This window comes from Ananas comosus, linkage group 1 (genome assembly GCF_001540865.1).
Source record: "Ananas comosus cultivar F153 linkage group 1, ASM154086v1, whole genome shotgun sequence".
Taxonomy (NCBI): domain Eukaryota; kingdom Viridiplantae; phylum Streptophyta; class Magnoliopsida; order Poales; family Bromeliaceae; genus Ananas; species Ananas comosus.
In genome coordinates this window covers 23,110,888-23,130,578 of record NC_033621.1, presented here as the reverse complement: position 1 = coordinate 23,130,578, position 19,691 = coordinate 23,110,888, and the positions used below count along the sequence as shown (strand labels likewise).

The 19,691-nt window shown below is 39.3% G+C and overlaps 4 protein-coding genes across 10 annotated transcripts; 2 read left to right on the top strand and 2 right to left on the bottom strand.

The window, feature by feature from the left end:
- LOC109712456 (putative polyketide hydroxylase) lies at positions 520-4,888 on the bottom strand. 7 transcript variants are annotated; one of them, XM_020236052.1, is made up of 11 exons: positions 4,577-4,888; positions 4,415-4,497; positions 4,178-4,313; positions 3,603-4,096; positions 3,326-3,373; positions 2,877-3,051; positions 2,525-2,637; positions 2,331-2,427; positions 2,003-2,222; positions 1,603-1,762; positions 520-1,206 (listed from the first exon to the last, which is right to left on the bottom strand). In XM_020236052.1, exons 1-11 carry the CDS (start codon positions 4,827-4,829, stop codon positions 790-792), a joined length of 2,196 nt encoding a protein of 731 aa, XP_020091641.1. In that variant the 5' UTR covers positions 4,830-4,888; the 3' UTR covers positions 520-789. The 7 variants fall into 7 exon arrangements, with proteins under 7 accessions (XP_020091641.1, XP_020091623.1, XP_020091616.1 ...); XM_020236034.1 differs by having other exon boundaries at positions 2,003-2,215; positions 2,327-2,427; positions 3,603-4,313; XM_020236027.1 differs by having other exon boundaries at positions 3,603-4,313.
- LOC109728110 (protein TIC 22-like, chloroplastic) lies at positions 5,668-9,178 on the top strand. The gene is made up of 7 exons (XM_020258466.1): positions 5,668-6,225; positions 7,085-7,159; positions 7,735-7,791; positions 8,342-8,401; positions 8,491-8,571; positions 8,670-8,705; positions 8,794-9,178. Exons 1-7 carry the CDS (start codon positions 5,758-5,760, stop codon positions 8,878-8,880), a joined length of 864 nt encoding a protein of 287 aa, XP_020114055.1. The 5' UTR covers positions 5,668-5,757; the 3' UTR covers positions 8,881-9,178.
- On the bottom strand, positions 9,861-17,388 carry LOC109725740 (AP-4 complex subunit epsilon). Its single transcript, XM_020255106.1, has 12 exons — positions 17,368-17,388; positions 16,119-16,802; positions 15,749-15,934; positions 15,445-15,660; positions 15,233-15,343; positions 14,648-14,845; positions 14,410-14,541; positions 14,165-14,221; positions 13,937-14,053; positions 12,916-12,993; positions 11,922-12,065; positions 9,861-11,531 (listed from the first exon to the last, which is right to left on the bottom strand). Exons 1-12 carry the CDS (start codon positions 17,386-17,388, stop codon positions 10,458-10,460), a joined length of 3,018 nt encoding a protein of 1,005 aa, XP_020110695.1. The 3' UTR covers positions 9,861-10,457.
- On the top strand, positions 17,644-19,689 carry LOC109725672 (arp2/3 complex-activating protein rickA-like). Its single transcript, XM_020254987.1, has 4 exons — positions 17,644-17,647; positions 18,701-19,037; positions 19,329-19,380; positions 19,512-19,689. The coding sequence occupies exons 1-4, from the start codon at positions 17,644-17,646 to the stop codon at positions 19,638-19,640; spliced, it is 522 nt and encodes a 173-aa protein (XP_020110576.1). The 3' UTR covers positions 19,641-19,689.

Below are 19,691 nucleotides of genomic sequence, written 5' to 3'. Positions count from 1 at the left end.
CGTCCGTTGGGATGGGTTGAGCGCGGCGGTGTTCGGTCCGTAGATTTGAGGCCCAATGCATCGGACGATTGAGCCGGTGTTGACTCGCTTAATCCCGTACATGATTTTAGCACATCCCAGATTCGAATCTAGTACGATCTACAACCGTGAGGTGAGGAATCTAGTGCAATCTATATATTAAGGTGGTTTCATCATCCCTACGGCTAAAATCGGTTCAGATCGCCGCCAACGGTTGAGATGATTCATTGAGAGATCGTCCGACACGCAGGTGCATAGGGAGAATGTACCTCTGATGTTATAAAATGGTGGTGGAAACTCGAAGAATCCAAGTATATTTGATTCTAATTGTTCCCACATGATCGAAACTGTTCTCGGTTAGATTCGATTAAAACCGTAAATCCATGCCCATCGCGATTCCTATCGCATACTTGATAAACATCATTTTCTGTATATTTGCACATATTTTCATAAGCAGAAGTGGCAGCAGCAGCAGCAGCTTCTTAGTACTGCACCGAAATGTAGATTGTATATCAAACTCCCTCAATTTGTTTTATTCCAATAACATTTCACATTACATTCTACAAGGGGAAGAACAAATGCTATCATCAGCACAAATTGGTTATCTTTTGAAAAAGAATAATTGTTGGTACAAGAAATGATATAAACTACATGATTGGACCTCCCCATCATTTAGCCTTTTCTAACTAACCGGAAACAATGAAATCAAATAAACCACCTTATTTTTCCTCAACAAAGCAGTAGGTATCCATCCGCGATCAGCATGTGTATCTATAGCGAGGTATTTTCAGCCGCGAGTATTACGGCGAAAACTCTTCTAGCTTCTGAAACAGCATTGTCGATCTTATTAGATTCCGCCATCCATGCGATGTGCTCATCTGGTCTAACCAAGAGGACCCCATGGCTCGTCATACGACACGTATCCAACCATGACGTTGTAGATGATGGCCTTTTAACTTCTTCAACGTCGATAAAGTTTTCCCACGGGTCCAACTCAACTCTGCTTCCTCTTAATTTCTGAACAAATGAACCTTGAGGCCACATAATACAAACCTTAACGGATACTTTGAACTCTTCAGCTGTCCTAAGGATTACACGCGCTAGGTCGTAAGACTCTTTCACTGGTGCTATAATGAGAACGAACTCGAGTTTATCTCCGGGAACCAAATCCAAGGTGGAGAGAGTTTCCTGCATGAAATAATTCCAGTTAACAAATAGTGAAAATAAAAATGTAGATAAAAAAATGTAGCTAATTGCACCAAAGTTTACAATTGGGTCACTATCAGCGAAACCTACGCATTTGGTTTGCAATCTCACCATTCAGGTTTAATTCCTGAGGCAAAAGCAATAAAAATATTGAAGCAGTCATCAACAACCTACACAAGTGACTTTTTCGGCTTCACATGCCATTTCTGTTCTATCAACCAAATAAATTGATGAAAATATTCAGATTGCAGCTAAAGGCAAAGGCTGCGGACCTAATTGCAACAATTAAAAAAGGTTGGGACCAAACTGAACCTGTCTAAAAGGTTTCAAACCCTTCAGCGGAATTTAATTATGGAAAGGTCGTAGACATGGAAAAACCTCACTGGATGATGCAGTCTGTGCTCTCACTTGGAAGTGGGGAAGCCGACAACCAGTCTTAGCAGATGGTATATATTCCCTCGAAACCCTTTTAAGATCACTAGTTGCTTCTGTTTCTTGAAAATCGTAACTATCGGCGACTAGGGCTCCTTCTCGATAGCTGATAGGTGCATTAAAGCCACATTAATAAACAAGAACTGCATAAACTGAAGGAAAACTGACACCAAAGATCTAGTAGTTATACCCCCTTTTTTTTCATTAAAAAAACCTCTAATTTATCACCAGTAAACTATACATCTCAAAGAATATTACCACCAACTATTAATCAAACAGCAAAACGTTCATAAAAGGATGTAACTCCTAAGTCCTAGTTAATGGCGGATAAAAGTGATCTGCTAACCGGAAACCGAGATCCTCGGCAGGAAACTGGAGTTGAAGGCTCTTCCCCTCATCAAGAATGCTCTTTAGTCTTTCTAGCCGCAAAGATCCAAGCAGATTTTTCTCATTCAGAATAAAGTCAGAGAGCTGGGCACGACCAATGGAAAATATTCCTTCTAATAAAACCTTCTGAAAGCTTCTCGGCATGATAGATCCAAGGCTGCTATTTATTACTCTGTGCACTGCCAGCAATGTAACAGATGAATCGAATTACAAAGTGGCAATGGCACCAGATAAAGAGAATTCTGGTTACAGTTCTTAATGATGAATAAAAGGCAAGACTTACCGACCTGAGTTTGCAATGGTCGGGTCAAGGCCAAGAGCAGAAGGAACAGACATTGCTGCTTTGAAGTTTTCCACGCTTAGTGCAGTATTAGAAATCGCAATCTGTGATCAATCGAAGCGCACGTCATGTAATCTTTATGCTAAAAATGGAAACGGATAACGAAAAGATGCAAAACGAAGCATGTAAGGGGAGTCATACAGGCCGACGCTCTGTCTCGTAAGTTTGAAGTATGGACGGCGAAGAAATATTGCTTAATAAAGAGCATATTTTCCAGGCCAAGTTATGTGCATCCTGAATGCCGGTATTCATTCCTAAAAGAAGTCAATAACCAATAAGCATGCCCTACGCAAAAAGAGCAGCAGGATGTGAATTACAGAAGACACCCATAGTTAGAAATCGAGATCTGAATTGTGTAACACATAAACCATGAAGGAAGATCTACAGTGGCTGAGTGTAATTGATTGCAACTGCGCTAATTACTTTCTATCATAAAAGCTAAACTTTTTTTTAAAAAAAAAGTGTAAATAAGAAAGAGTAAAGAGTTGCTTACCAAAACCACCGGCAGGGGGAAAGCGGTGAGCAGCATCACCAACAAGAATTACGCGATTATTGCAGGAAACATACTTCTCGGCAACTTCTGCATGCATCACCCATGACTTTATGTCTACAACTTGGACGTCTGCGGGCTCCCACCCAACCAACTTGAAAATAATTTGCTCACATACCTACAATTGGCTCCATATCTTCAATAAGGATGGAAAAATTATATCTTCACTAAGGATAGCAACAAAGCAGGCTAATTGCTCAAATCTAACAATTCAGGAAAATGTCAGATAACACAACAGTACAGTTCTGTACACACTTGCATGCAAAATTGTAAGATAACACCACAATTCACCATTAGAGGATTGCCAAATGCGACAAAATCGTGGTTAAAGGAGAAAGATACGAGAAAATAAGTAGCATGTACAGTATGTATTAAAATAGACCTCAAATTACCTTGGAACTGAAATCCTCAAAGTTCTGTTGCGGAGGATAGTATGGTATCTGAAGTAAAAAAGGGAAGAGCACATTTTTATTCCAGAGGCTATTAAAATAGTGGACACTGGCTACAATTTACACTATTTGATTAGATAATTTGCAAAATAAAGAGATCAGAGCACACGAAACTCCTGCAAATGCAGGTTTTGGGGAAGTATTTCAATAGACTCGCAGGAGTTTCGCCTCTGCTCCGATCTCTTTCTTTTTCTAATTAGTACAACCGTAACGGTAATACCTGAAGCACAAATTCCCCTTGCTTCAGATCATGTGCCACGAGAACACCGATCGCCTCCGGATTAAAAATAAAGAACAGCATTCCCGGTCTCCGATTCAGCAGGTAGCCCCCAAGGTCCTTGCTCAAGAAATGCACGCTAACAAGCTTCTGGAGATCGCTTTCGCCTCTCATAGCTATGCCGACCAGTTTTCGCACGGTGCTCCTTGCACCGTCAGACCCAACAAGTATTTTACAGCGAAAATTTCTCTCCTCCGCCTTCCCCTTATCGGAATACGAAGCTCCAACAATCAAACCGTCATCGATCGGGCGAATGGAATTACACTCATGGCCCATTAATATTTTCCCCTCCCATCGCGCCTCGTGCGTCAGCGCTTCAATTTCGTCAGGCGAACACGCGCGAACTCCCGAATTTTCGAGCTTTTTGAGTAGCAACTCGACCAATTTGTACTGCGAGAAGTGAGCTACAGAGACGGGGCTAACGACCCTATCGAAATCTGCATCGTCGGCACATTTACAGATAAAATCAATGCGATGATCAATTTCCAAAGATTGCAAAAGGGATGTATATATATAACCATGGGGTCGCATGTGATCGACGGAGCCGAGAACGGAGCCGGAGAGAGAAGTGCAGTACACGAACTTGCGCCATAAATCGACCGGCGGCTGCGACCGCTCGATGTCTTCCGCCAGGCCGTCGAATTTCCGGAAGATCTGCCAACATATCCTTCAATCAAGAAAAATTCACATTTCCTCGAGGTTTCATGAATATGTAGAACCCAAAAAAAAAAAAAAACGAAAAAAAAAAAAAAAACCTCCATAGATCGATTGTTAATGAAGTGGGCTTGGGGGTGTCGAGAGAAGGTTGTGTTCTTTTCTAGAACTGCACATTTGATCCCTGGGGAAAAAAAAAAAAAAATCGTAAAAAGTTAGCTCTTTAATATCGGCTAGAAACTATGAATATTAATAAAGGATACCTAATTTAGTGAGGAGGAAGGAGAGTACGAGGCCGACGGGGCCGGCGCCGACGATGAGGACGGGAAGACTGGGCGGCCCCTCGCAGCCGCCGTCGCCGCCGGCGGCTGCGAGGGCGGACGGCGACGAAAAGGGGGAGGTGCTGCCGGCAGCGGCGATTCGGCTCCGCCGCCGGCAGAAAACATCGTGAAGGGAGTCGTCGGCTCTTCTTCTTCTTCTTCTTCTTTTAATCAATCCAGCTACGATCGCATTCATGTGTGTGCGTGTGTTTTTTTAGGGAAGAAGAAAAAGGGAGGAGGGAGGGAGGGAGGAATCGAAAGTTGTAGTAACACCGGCTTCCCAAAGAAACTGTTGTATATAACGATGAATTTACTTTTTAAAAACTTTTAGATTTTTATTATTATTTGTAAATTTTTGAATAAATAAAATATGATTCAAAAATTTATGTTAATTTAAGATTAGATCCAACGATTAAAAATTCGATCATTAAAGAATCCAAATATGGTTGGTTGAAGAGTATGATCTGAAGAATAAAATTGATTAAAGCGTAAATTAAAAAATCAATTGCAAAAAAATTGAAATACTATTAATAGTATTCCTACTCAACTTTATATATATATATATATATATTCTAAAATCTGACTATTATACTACTGATAGAAAAAGACCTCCGCGTTACCAAGTTATTTTTGATGTTGTAGTCTCCAAATCGACGATCGACTTTATTAGACTTTATTACCATTAAAAATATTTAAAAATTAATTTTTATAATTTTTCGATATTATTTATCTATCAAATGAGTAGTCTAAATAAATACTAAAAATAAAAATTTTATAAAAATATAAAAATAATTAAATTTAAATTAATGTACTGATTTACTTCTAAATAGTCAAAGATTTGTTATAAAAATTTATTGAATCTGATTATTTATTATTAAATTTAGAAATACATCACATTGGCTATTAATATTATTAATTTTTAAAATATTTAATTATAAATTAAATAATATTTAAAAAAATAAATTAATTTTAATATTTTTAGTAATTTAGAAAAAGTGTAGTGAAGCATTAATCGGTTCGAAGTGCAAAGCTCTATTTTCCCTCTCTTATCTCTCTCTCTCTCTCTCTCTCTCTATCTCTAATTAGAAGCGAAGCTTCTACTTGTTTCCCTTTTCTTCTAGAAGATGCCGCTCTCTTTACCGTGGCCATGGCCATGGCCGAACCCTCGCTCCCAATCACCCTCGCAAACCCCCACCGACCCAAGACCCTTTTTTCCCCCAAACCCCCTCACCTCCCTCCTCTCCCACATCTCCACCGCGTCCTCCTCCCCATCCCTCGGAGCCCAGCCCTTGTGGGCCCGGGTGGTGGCGGCGGCGGCGGCGGGGGCGGCTCCGGCTCCGGCTCCCGCTCCGGCCGTGGCGGGGCAGGCGCCGGCGAGGGTGGCGATCGAGGAGCGGCTCGCCGGGGTCCCCGTCTATGCGCTCAGCAACTCCGCCGAGGAGTTCGTGCTCGTCTCCGGCGCCCGCAGCGGCAAGTCGCTGGGCCTCTTCTGCTTCAGCAGGGGCGACGCCGAGGCGCTCCTGGAGCAGATGAGGTCGATGAACGCCGACATGCGGGAGGGGTCCAAGGTCGTCACCGTCGCGCTGAATAAGGTGAGGGAAGCGCCTGCGCTGCTGCGGCTGCGGCTGCGCCTGCGCCTGCTTTCGGCAGTAGCAGCGGTAGAGTGTGGTAGAGTGTTTGGAAAGCAGAAAAAGGAAGCTGCTTCTGTTGCGGGCGAAAAACTGAAATAAGATTCTAAACTCGTAATACCATTATAGCACTTTATCGAAGAGCACTACGCACCACAGTAGGGCCGAATAGGCCCCAGGTAGTGGGTTTGACTAGCCAAGATGATTTATCTTCGTTGCCTGCAATCTGTTTGATGAAATGCGTGATTGAAGTGAGTGTTTTGGATGATGAGAATTCGAACAATATTTGCATTAGAATGGTTTATATCGGTCGGGAATATCTTTTAGAGCTAGTGGGAAATCAAAACCACCTAGGAATGATAACTTTGAAGTAATCAAGGCCATTTCTTGTCAATCTTATGTTTGCTCACTAGATCTAACACTTGTCTGTGTTCTTTTCGTTGAATTAATTTACGCACATGTAATTTGATGTATTAGTTGCTGTTGAATTTCTCTGTGTAACTAGGAATGGAGCCTCTATGCCTTGTTTCCTGACTTTGTTAGGATGAAATTGACAATATTGCTTCTGGAACATGGTGTTCTCGATGCCTTTAGCCTCTTTTTTTCTTTTTTTTTTTTCCTTTAAGACCCTTAGTTTCTCTCACACGCGCAAGAAAATTGATAAGAAAGTAATCATGTAACTGTTGATTGCTGTAGGCTATCATGTTTGCTTTCAAGAGGTATATAGTGAGATGCATTTGATCTGTCCTATTTATCAAGATATACTTACTTGGTTTTGCTTTATTATATCGTTTATTTATTCATCTGCGTTTTGTTGTTGCAGGTTTTCGAGCTTAAGGTCAATGGGGTCGCCTTTAGATTCATCCCAGATTCATCTCAGGTGGCAAAAGCGATAACGGTGAGTTCCCTTTCTATGTAAATAAGGATAGTACACATTATCGTGGGTGGCCTTTAGGGCCCCAAAGAAGCCATAATGGCCTAGAAAGATCAATCAGAATGCAGCACCGATGAAAGGACCCACAATTGAACACTTAAGAAGACAATATTTATTTAGGTTTCAATCTTTAGACTATCCACAATATGGTGAGCATGTCTTTCTTCTGCAACTCTATAAGGACAAGTCGTATTTTTCAAAAAAGGAACCTTTCATGTGTTGTACCTTTTCTATATGAACACGAGTACTTGTTTAGTTTCTGCGTGTGTATTCCGTAAAAGCTTATTTTGCATATTTTCACTGTGTAACATAAATTTGTACATATGCTGTTTTGTGTGGGTTATATAATCTCATTGTAGTGTTTATTTGCAAATCAAAAGTTCAAAGTAGTACCAATTCGAGCTTACTAGCCTTTGGGTTGGTATACACCAGAATGTTGAAGATGAAGGTGTTTATATACAAGTTTTCTTTAGAATATGTTGATATTCTGGTCAAATTTTCTCGAGAGGTACGTGTGCAAATGGTTTACTTTTTTACAGGAGAGGAAAAAGCTAGGGGATATTTCAGATGGTTTTCCTGGAGTTCCAGTTTTTCAGGTTTGCATTTATTTTGCTTAAATTCTAACTTTTAACTTGCAAGAGATGCATTTTTTTTTTTTTAACACTTATGCCTATTCTTTGCAATTATAAGGAAGAGATGCTTGAGCCAAGATTTTTGAATAGCTAGTTTGCCTAATTTTTTTTTATAGCTAAAATATGTTTTTACTTTACATAATTAAATTAACCCGTTAACCAAATGAGGGCGGAACATGTTCACCTTTGTGCAGCAGTTAATTTTTCTTGCATGACAAGTGAGCTGTCCATTTTCTCTTGCTTTTGTGCAGTCCTTAGTTCTAGGAGGGATGACCCAACTTCGTTTCACTGTTTTCTCTTGCTTCATGATTTAGGCATTACCCTAATCGCCTGTGCTGGGACTGCAATACTTTGAGAAATCTCATCTTTCTTCATTTGTCATATTCAGATGCTGTCAGTTTATCGCTTTATACTGTCTGTGTTATTGTCCTGATGGAAAACTTCACTTTTGTAGTCGCAAGTGCAATTTAGTAGAATTTAGTAACTCTCTCTTTTCTTTGTTTGTGTATTTCAGTCAAGGAGTTTGGTCTTGAAAAGCCAAAACAAGAGATATCGCCCATTTTTCTTCAGAAAGGTTGATAGAATGATAAGCACTTCTATTTTTATCCTCTGCCACTGCTAATTTCGTAGGCTAATATATTGTTAATTAATATTATAATTAAGGAGGACCTAGAAGATTCACTTTCTAGAGCTTCTCGCCAGCAGAGGCAACTAAATCCCGCGTTAAGGCACGGTGATATTCAGGTATGGCATTCGGTACCTTCCGAATAATTTGCAACTATAAATAGCTGAAAATTCGTCGTCTTATTATTACTGTTTTTTGTGATATTATTTCCTGTCAGGTTTGTGCTTTGGAGGAAATTATTAATGCTATGAAGGTAAGATAATGTTACATTTGACTGCATCTTTAATGGCCTGAACCTATTATGACAATAAGCTACAAATATGACTACTTTCTCTTTGTAGGATGGCTCTTCGTCGAAGTGGGATGATGCTGTGTTCATCCCTCCAGGTTTTAACGTCTCTACCGATCTCAGCACTGCAGCTGCATAGGCCGTGCTCTATCTTCGAGCTTTTTTTATCTTCAAGCTTCTTTTAGGAGTTCATTGAGGTTACGTAGCTTTTTTTTTTTTTGCCTCTTCTTAATACTGTTATAATTAATGTGAGGTTAGCTTGGTCGTCTGTAATTTAATGATTGAGGTGAGTGAACTTAGGTGAACTTGTAGTTATTTAATGTATATGTAGGATTGATCCTATGCTTTTCCTTCGTGTCATTTTGGATTGACATAGGATAATGATAATACCTTTCCTAGTAAACCAATATATTTATTAGACAGATATAGTTTGTTAACTCTTTCTGTACCGGATGATTTATACATTTCAGTCTTTTTAGGAGATACTATCACAAGGAAAGATTTATCTTTTGAGCAATGCTAGAGGTGTGTACCATTTATACCCTATCCATTTAGGTGTAAAGACTTTGCCATTAATCATATATTGATATGACTAGTGAGGTATACCTTATTTTTGGATAGAAGGGCTATATCTTTTTGGAGTGTACAATTAAATTTTTTTTTTTTTGAACTACTTGAAATAATAAGACTTAATTTTGATATTGAGATTTATCTAACGCTATTAGATAAAATAAAATTAGAATAAAAGTATATAAAAATATGTTTCTACGTTTTTCGATGGAATCGTAAAAAATATATCATAACCTGACTAATCGTGATATGACTAGTTAAGTATACCCTATCTTTGGATAGAAGGGCAATACCTTTTTGGAGTGTACAATTAAAAATTTTTTTTGAACTACTCGAAATAATAAGACTTAGTTTGGCATTAAAATTTATCTAACGCTATTAGATAAAATAAAATTAGAATAAAAGCATATAAAAATATATTTGTATGTTTTTCGATGGAATCACAGAAAATATATCATAACCTAACTAATTGTGATACCTGAAACACAATATTATGTACGAAAATAAATAAAATACTTTTTTCATCGTACTTTTTCACTGCACATAATGTAATTCCAAACGGAGCCTCCAAACGAAGCGTAAGGCTCTCCGCAAAGCACTTCCGTTCAATCAAAGAGAGTTTCCAAGTACTCTTTGGTCCCAAGATATCCATCAGATGCAATCAAGCTGAATGGACGACCTCAAATTATTTCTAAACACAGAAATATCCGATGACATGCTTACAAATTTATTTTGTCCATGCTAATTTTAAATAAAACAACCAACCCTAGAAGTATTAGTATCCAGCAGGGTAGGCATCTCCTAGTAGAAGTGCAGTGAGTTGTGAGCCCCTCTACCCCCCAACAACTTTTCACTACCGCGGTCTCATATACAACTTCCGCTGTCGAAAAATAACACATCTCAAACAAAGTCCCGAAAAATGGATTTTTTTTCTTTTCTTTTTTTTTTAAAGGGTATAATGCTAACAAGAAGACTCCATCCTCTCTATGAATAATAGCGCACCCCTTGAAGATCTCGACCTTGCATTCCATCAGAATCAACCAAATAAATCGAATACGACCTGGCGAGCGGACGTGAGATCAATTTTACTATTATTTCGAGGTAGTCTGCGAACATGAAGGAATCATCATATCTCCTCTTCGGTTTCTAGCCGAGCAAGTCACGGAATAAATTTGGGTTGTTCCCTGTTGGGGTCACGCCCACCTGCCTCGCTGTTGCATCCTTCTGTAAAGCATCTTGCGAGTTCGGGCCCTTTTTTGTCGCAACGATATGAGAACTCTTATTGATCGAATAAATCTCAGATAGCCCCGGATCTATGGAACTGTGGCTGACCCCGGTTGGAGCCTCTGTGAAAATCGCCATAAGATCAGGTGCTTTGGAGGCTGGAGCTGCTGGAGGGTTTATAATACCAGGAGATGCCGCTGCTGTGGATCCAAGAAGACCTTCCAACTGCTTGAAGGGATCGTCCAAAGGAGTATCGGATGAGGTCGGGTCACCCAAATCAAGGAGATCGGGTGGTGGGGTAGAAGGAACAGTAGTCGTAGTAGTCGTTGCTGCCTTCTCCTTTGTAGCAGCTGCTGCTTTAGGTGCTTTTTGTGCAGCAGTGGGTGGCTTTTTCTCAGCTTTAGCGACTGATGAAGCACCGAATAGGGAAGCAGCTAACCGCTGCTTCTCTGCAGAGACTTCAGCCTGCTGCTGTCTCCGAGAATCATGTGATGTCTCTCGTGTTTGCAAGCTCACTGATCCTCCCCCTCCATCAGTATGCGTGAGCCCGTTTGTTGCATTCTGGCTAGCAGAAGAAGTTGAGCTAGAAGCAGAAGGGGATGATGAATATGTTGGCTTCCCCCACTTCTTCTGCACCCCATCAAGCCGAAGCCTAACCCCGACATCAGCGGATAGTGCGTCGGTTGAAGATGGCATCTTAGTAGATGCTCGATGGGCGTCTTTTGTGTATGCTGTTGGCTCTGGCACGGGAACAAGATCGGTTGTTGCACTGAGTGGAATTGAGGGTTCGAATGTTGGTGGTGGAATTACAGAGGGCTTCGGAAGCTCATAAGCCTCAAATCTGAGGGAGTGAGTAGAAGCCTCTTGTTGGTATTGGCCTTTGAAGTTGCCAATGTCGACAATTCCTGATCGCTCATTCTCAGGGATGTAAGGCTGCGCCCCTTTTTCTATGGATTGTTGCACAAAACTGTTGAGGAAGGAGAGGCTTCGATCAACCTGAAAGTGTAGGATATAAGTTATACAACAGTAGCCAAGGGATATTGACTCGGAAGAACTAAAGAATGTGAGTTGGAAAAAAAAAAGGAGCAAATTTTGACATGCAAGTGAAAATAGATAGGGTTCCACAATGTCACTATATACCATCAGCAGGGACAATGATGGAAATGGTTTATAGATCTCCACCAAGACTGACTTGTAATTCTAACAAGACATTAGTTAATGCAATTTTTGATGAGGATAATAATAGAGATGAATCTTTAGAATACATATGCAAGGACCACATTTTGTAAAACGAGAGAAATGCCTTTCAATGTAGGATTGGCCGCGGATGATGAGCAGCACTAAATGAATGAAATGCATCATACAAAGCAAATTCTGTACAGTTACCTCAAAATCTTCACAGCTTGCATCCGATGGCATGACGGCTTCAACAGCTCCACTGTTCAAGCCCAACAAGGCTTGAAGTTCGTACGCCCGTTGCTGCAAGTCTGTTGAATGCGATGCTGATAATTCATCGATTAAGGATTGACACTGGCAACAGGTCAAAAATTTTGAAAACAATTACAACTAAATCAAATATTAATTAGGAAAAAAAATTAAACAGCATGCAACTGTTGTTTGAACAAAAGTCACCGACTATCATAAGTATACTATTCAATATTATTTTTTTAAAAAAGGAGAGATTTGTGTTGTTGAACAGGAAGTCAGAAATTACACTGACAATTCAAGTTCAAGGAAAGACATAGATTTTGGGTTACCGATGTGATTTCAGTATATCAATTAGTAACAACACAATTGTTACATAGTGGATAAAGATCAGATAACTACAACAAATGCAAGTGCACCATCTTAGGTGAAAAACAAACTCGAGTTTTGACTGCTGCCAATGTATAATGAAACCAATGTGTGATCAGAAGAATTTGAGTCGAATTCTACCTGATGAGAATAAAATTTGGCACAAAAACTCTAGCTTCAAATGATCCAAGGTTTTCCGAAATATAACAAGCATAGAAAAACAATTCGTATTTTCAGAAATTGAATGATAAAAATAGCATTCTCATCTCTCAATACCAAAAACAGATATAAACCAAAAGAGAAGGGAAACACCCCACAGCACTGCAATAACCACATTCAATATATGTTGATGTGTGAACAATTAGCAACTGTAATATCTCCTATCAATCTTTTCTTGTGGTATTTTCAAAAAAGAGTTACAAAACTGACAAAATGAATAAAAGTGTAGCATGTTTGAGTCAGCAAAGGAACCATATGGTCTATCATCAGCTAAATCAGTAAGACGATTTTGTCTCCTTTCCAAGTGCCAGAGGTTATGACCTCACATAAGTGGCAATAATTATTATCAGAATAAGGGCAAAAGTACCTCAGGCAAAATTTCCAGCTTCCTTCCAGCAGCAATTTCAAAAGAGCATATCTTCATAATTGATGATATTGCATAAGCCTTCCACAGTGAAAGGAATCACATGTTAATTATCACCAAAATTTCCAGCCAACAAGCTCATAGAGTAGGGAAAAAAGAAGAACATATAAATATTAAAACACATTTACAGACTACCAAGGTAGGCAGATTAGAGAAATGTTTAAGAAATGGCTGTATCTGTTATGGGTGCTCTTCTTGGCCTCAGGCAATGGTCGCCAAGATGAGCACAAGCAGTGAGGTGGGTGCCCACATATTATCCTGGGCTCGGGCCACCTGAATGAATAGTAGGAACTACAAATGTCGCCTTCTCATTTAAGCTACGTAATACTGGGTTTGATGCTTTATATTAGGTTGAAGTAACTTATATTATTTTAGGGTATCCCATTTGTTCAAGCAAGAGACAAATAGTTCATAATAATCTTCATAATGAACTATAGATGTAATTTCGATTGATAGTGTTACTGTTATGTTTTTTTATGGAATTTAGACCCAAATAAGATTAAATACGGGAACAACTTCATATTTATCTTCCTACGTTACATCAAGTATACACCAGATAATTGAAAGTAGAAGTGTCTTAACATATCTACATACTTCGCTGCTGACGCAACTTGCCTTCTCGTACGGGACTAGAACCCGAGCAATCAGAGTATTCATTACTTTCAGTTGCCTAGCCTATTTGACAGCCATGTGTTTAGTAGAGATTATTCTAGCAATTGCCATATTAAGGAACTTTCTTTACATTGACTAACAATGATTCACAAGTATTGCATGATTATCGCTTTGTGTTCCTTCATCGGCTTAGTGGCATACACCTTACATACGACAATAATAAATGATTTACAGAACTGAAGATGAAAGGGACACAAAGCAAGGTAACATTGTTCTCTCAGAAAGAGAAAGAAACTGCTTAAATGAAGTATACAAGCAAAAAACTCCACGTCATACACAAAGATGCAAATACCTTTACAGTGTCATCACTTAAATGGGCCTCTGCTACGTCGCATAATTTTCCAATTATATAAGAAGCAGAGTACCTCCCATCGGCTGTTCCATATTCCCCCAAAACCCAGCATATTACCTGAACTTCAACAAAAATATATCAATGAAGATTTTGAAGTACAAAATAGAAAACAAATTTATCAGATCAAGGTGGACAAAAAGGAAAAGGATATAAATAACAGGTGAATACTTGTAGAAAAACAGATGGAAGTTTTGGCTCCCCAAGAATGCGTAGATATGAATCAACCTGTATTGGGAGAAAAAAGAAGAGTCAAGCTACAATTGCATTAGGAAAAAAAAACAACTGGAGAGTAAATGCAAAAGAAAACGAATAAGACAATGAAACAGAGAATAGGCTAAGCTTTCCAATCTAAAAGCTGAAACATGGTTAATGCACTTAATTGTTTATATGCAGGTGATATAGGTAATACATACAGCTGACGATCTCAGTTGACTGTCAGCACTTTCATCTTCCCCTCCGAATCCTTCAGCTATTAATCGCATTAAATTATGCGCCACTCTGATATTCACAAGATCACCTGCATGCTCAAAGACCTTATTCATGGTCTGTAAAGTAAACTTATTAGAGGCACTAATCATAAAGATTAGACAAAATATAGTATATATGAAATTACCAAACCAATGAAGCAAGAAAATAGTTCTTGGCACCTACCTGGATAAACCATTGGTTGCTCGGTGCATATTGCTCAGCAAGCTCAACACAGCGTGAAGCTATTTCTGTCTTGTAATGGCTATCATTGATGCTTATCATGTAGTCAATCATACGATCAACTATTACTTCAACATTAGTGGACTTTGTCATTTTGTAAAGTAATTCAAAAGTCTTGCGCTTCAGGGTATCATCAGGATCCTGCTCATAACATACATAGCAACCAGAAGCAGTTCACCAAAATCAATATGCTTGTATCGAAATATAAAAACGAAGGCATTTCCAAAAGGAGCACGGTAAGCTTCTACACAAGCAAATACATGATCAAAACGTAGTTCTCACTCAGACTGTGTGCCTGAATCTTCTTAAAGATTACAATTGCTTGGTCCTTGTCGTTTTTACTGAGAAAAGGACCCCTGAGATCAGATATCATTTGCAGTACGATCGTTTAAGATTGTCTACACTATTCATTATTGAAGACATTGCATACAATATATAGTAGCCTTAATTCTTTATCTTTTAGAACCACAACCATGGGCAAACCTAAAAGAACGAGCATATTCTTGGAATAAAGAGACTGATCCATACCTCTAGGCAATCAATAACAGCCAGTTGGTGTTCTTCAGCAATATCGGGATTAATCTTTATTAGTCGACTAAGAGCATCAATGCCCATATATTTCAGGTTGTGACTTTCACTCTGTAAAGATATGGAAATGCATGGATGTGTAAGTTCCAAAAGAAGGACAAAAAGAAAAGGAAAAAAAAAAAACCACTGCAGATCAAATGCTAGCAATGAACCTTCAGAAATTTCGATGTAGCTGCAGCAGCAGCCTCTATTGACTTGGGGTTGGGATAGATGGATGAAACACAGCAGATGCACTCATACAATATGGCGTTACCAATGTTGGTCGAATGTTCGGCTTTCCTGAAAATGTCGCCCAAGACGGTATACATGTGTCCGCTTGCTTCCTTATCGCCACTACCGAGCAATGCGAGTATTTTTAGTAGTTTTATCTGTAGACGACAGTAAACCACAATAGGAAGATGAAAATTTTCTAAAGAATAAACATAAACAATATAATAGATTACGCCATCATAGTACCTGAATAAATGGTGCCGGCATCTGATGGTAGTCGTAAGTCTTCGGCAGCCGTCTTTCAGCAACTTGTTTGAGAATGCTGATAAGACTGACGATCAAATCCTTGTACGAGTTCGTATCCGCACTAATAAGATCGAAAAGCGGACAAAGCGTCGCGCCCATCACTCCCGGGTCAGGGTCGCATAACTTCTGCAATAATCAGAAATACGAAAACTTGGGCTCATAAAATCACAAGCAAGTTATCATCAACACCACAGCCCTAAATCTAATAGTAGTTCGCGCCCATTACATGCACATTTTCATTTCATAAAGGAAGGATTACGAAAGATTGCACCTTTATGAGCAGGAATGCGCAATTTGATGGGTGGCGTACCTTCTTGAAGTTGGAGACGAGATGGGCGACGGACGCGGGGGAGCGCTGGTAGAAGCGATGCAGCGCCATGACAGCCTTCTTCCTGACGGCCTCCTTGGGGTGGCCGAGCAGCTCGACGACCTGCGGCAGCACCGCGGGGATGGTCTCCTCGTTGATGAGCTTGCAGACGGCGACGAGGGCGGCGGAGACGACGAGGTAGTTGTCGGATCGGAGGTCCTTCTGGATGGTGTTGACGATGAGGATGATGAGGTCGTGGTCGTCGCTGAGGAAGAGGGTGACGGCGAGGTAGCCGGTGCGCTTGACGGCGAGGGACTCGTCGTGGGTCATCTTGACGGCGTGGATGTGGCCGAAGGAGGCGTCGTGGCCGAGCATCTCGACGTAGACGAGGCGGATGAGGTACTCCTTCATGCGGCGGCGGGGCACGTCGGGGTCGGCGAGGCGGCGGCGGAGGGTGTCGATCTCGCGGAGCACGATCCGGTCCTCCTCGGCCTTGGACCGCGCCTCGCCGATCGACTTCACCAGGTCCAGGAACTCCTTCGTCTGGCCCCAGCCGCCCTGGGAGCCCATGGCGAGCTCCCGCCCGATCGTCTTCAGCTGCTCCAGCTTCGCGACCTTCGCTTCACAAACCCTAGGGCATGGATCGGAGAGCGCGGAATGGTGGTAAGGAAACCCTAGACGCGCGATCTAGGCCCAGAGCCGGCAAGGGGAAACCCTAGAGACGAGATCTACGAGCGAGAGAGGGAGATGAGAGGAGGGGGAGGGGCTCTGGATCTCGATCGATCGATCGATCGAAAGAGAGATAGAGAGAGAGAGAGAGAGAGGTTAAGATAAAATGATGAGGGGGGGGGTGTACTCTTGAGTAATGAGTAACGCCAATGGATGGGACGTAATTTTAAACGAAACCAACTACGGGTAGTGAAATGTAAATTTCACGGAGGTAAAACCGTAAAATAGACCAGCGAACTATTTTAAATCACTTGTCCAACCTTTTCCAAATTTTAATCTTACTGCTTAACATTTTAACTATTTATTTAATTTAAATTAGTCAATAATATTTTAATTTTAATTTTTTAATTTTAATATTTAAATTTATTATTTATTTTAATAAATTTATAGTTGTAAAAATTACATCGAAATCATTGAAGCATACGACTTATTTGAATTTTGAAGTTAAATTGACATTAACTAATTTAAATCAAATAAATTAAACTGATGGATAGTAAAATCAAACTATAGAAAAAAATTAGACATCCAACCCAAAATTATTCATAGTTCAAATGCGTTATCTTTGGCAAATTGTAGAATGCTAAAATGTGTTATTTTAGTAGAGCTATTTGACCAATTAAATTTTTTGTAAGGATTATTTTAAAAAATTGGTAAAAATTATGACTCCTAGCATTTAGAATAATTTTATATATAAGATATAATATGATTAAAATTTTTAATTTAGTTATAACATTTCGAGCAGTGATTAAGTTTGAAAAATTAAAAGAGTTAAGTATATCAGGAATAAAATAATTTTTGGATGAGTGAGCCTTGGAAGTGAGTCAAGTGACGCGCACATAAAGGACTTTTTTTATTTTAATCTTTTAAAAATTTATAATTGGCCAAATAGCTTTGTAAAAAAATTATTTAATCAAATAACTTTATTTTGTCAAAGTGAGAAAAATAATTAAAAAAACAATCAATCATCTACTGTGTTTAATATAATATAGAAGACAGTGAATCATTTATCGTCTTTTCACCGTCTTTTTCTTATTCTTTAAAGACGGTCCACTGTCTTTCCCTTAAAAAAAAGAGAAAAATGATTTATTATTTATTTCTTTTCTTGTATATAATTTTAACGTTCACATAAAAATTTTAATAAATCGCATATAATTTTAATAACCTAAGATATCCTAACAATATATTCATAAAATTTTAACAATCACATAGAAATTATAATAATTTTCGTATAATTTTAACAACCTCACAAAAATGCTCACCGCTTTCTACAGACGCCGAATGATTATTCACACTTTTCTAAAGGCGATAAATAATTCTCAGATTAGTTAGCCAAATAAATTTTTGAAAAAATTATTTGACAAATATATAGCAATTTTTATAGGATTATCGTAAAGAAAAAAAAAATAAACTTCAAATACCACTTGTGATTTCGCATTTGCTCACTTTAATACTTTACAGTTTAAAGTATATCAATTTAGTACTATATGATTTCATTTTTCTCTCTCGTCGACCTTTGTTAATTTTTTGTTAAATTATATACGAAAAAACTTTAGATACCTACCTATAGTTTATTAAATATTCACTTTAATATCTTTTAGTTTTAATTTTGTCACTGATTTAACGAAAAAAAAAAAAAAAAAAAAAAAAAAAATAAAATAAAATTACAAAATACAAGAAATAATAATACTTTAACATCATATGATACTAAAATAAGAGATGTCAAAACGGCAGGACATATTTGAACTTTTCCCTTAAAAAAGAAAAAATCCTCACAGAAATAGGCAGCCATTGCCCAAACCCTAGAAGAAGCCCTTGAGCTTCCAATCCTCCCAAAACTTTGAGATGCAACCACCAAGATTTTCAACCCCACCACACCACCACCATCTTCTCTCCACCACCACCACCACCACCACCACCACTTCTCCTCCACCATCACACATTTGGCCATTTCCCCACACCCACCTCCCCTTCTCCACCTCTCCCCTTGCATTCACAAAACCATCCTTGCTCCCTCCTCACCACCACCACCACCACACCACCACCACCACCACCACCACCCTACAGCTCCATTTCCTCCTTTCTTCCTCCTCCTCCTCCTTACCAACAGCGTATCTCCTGCCCCAGCTGGACCAGGAGGTCCGGAGCTTCGCGAACACGGCGCGCCGCAGAAAAAGCCGGCTTTTCGGCAGCTGGGTATGTCTCAAACCGCCTCATACCTCGTCTAGTTCTTTTTGAGGTCGATCACCGTCGCCTCATCCCCGAATCTCTTGAGTTCTGGGTGTTGATTTTGCTTGCGATGGATTTTTACGAGGCGGGGGGGGGGTGGGGGGGGTTCATCAATGGAAACAGTGGGGGCATGCCTCGTAGGTGGCTCGATTGATATCCAACAATGAAAATTGATCAAATAATTAAGCTACATTGTAATAAACACTGCTAATTGTAAAAGTTTCCTAACTACATTTATTTTATATCCACCTTGATCAGGCTCCAACAAGAGGGAGTGAAAGAGCATGAGGAGATAGAAGAAGAAGAGGAGGAGGTTGTTTTTGTCTTAACAGATGAGTGGAGGGAGTTTTTTGCAAAATCTGAGGCTAAAAGGAGATTAGGTTAATCTCTCTCTCTAATCAATTAAGTTGTTCTTAAGCTTTTGGTTGCTTCTCTTTGCAGCTAAGCAGCAGAAAAGTAAGGGGACCAAGTAAACAAACAGCTAATATTTTGGAAGCTACTCTTGTTTCTTCTCTTCTTCTTTTTGTTGTATATTTTTTACCTCTAACTTACCCATGTTACAATGTATGAGAAGATCTTGAACAGCTTGAGTTTTAACTAATTTGAAGAGCTTGAGTTACG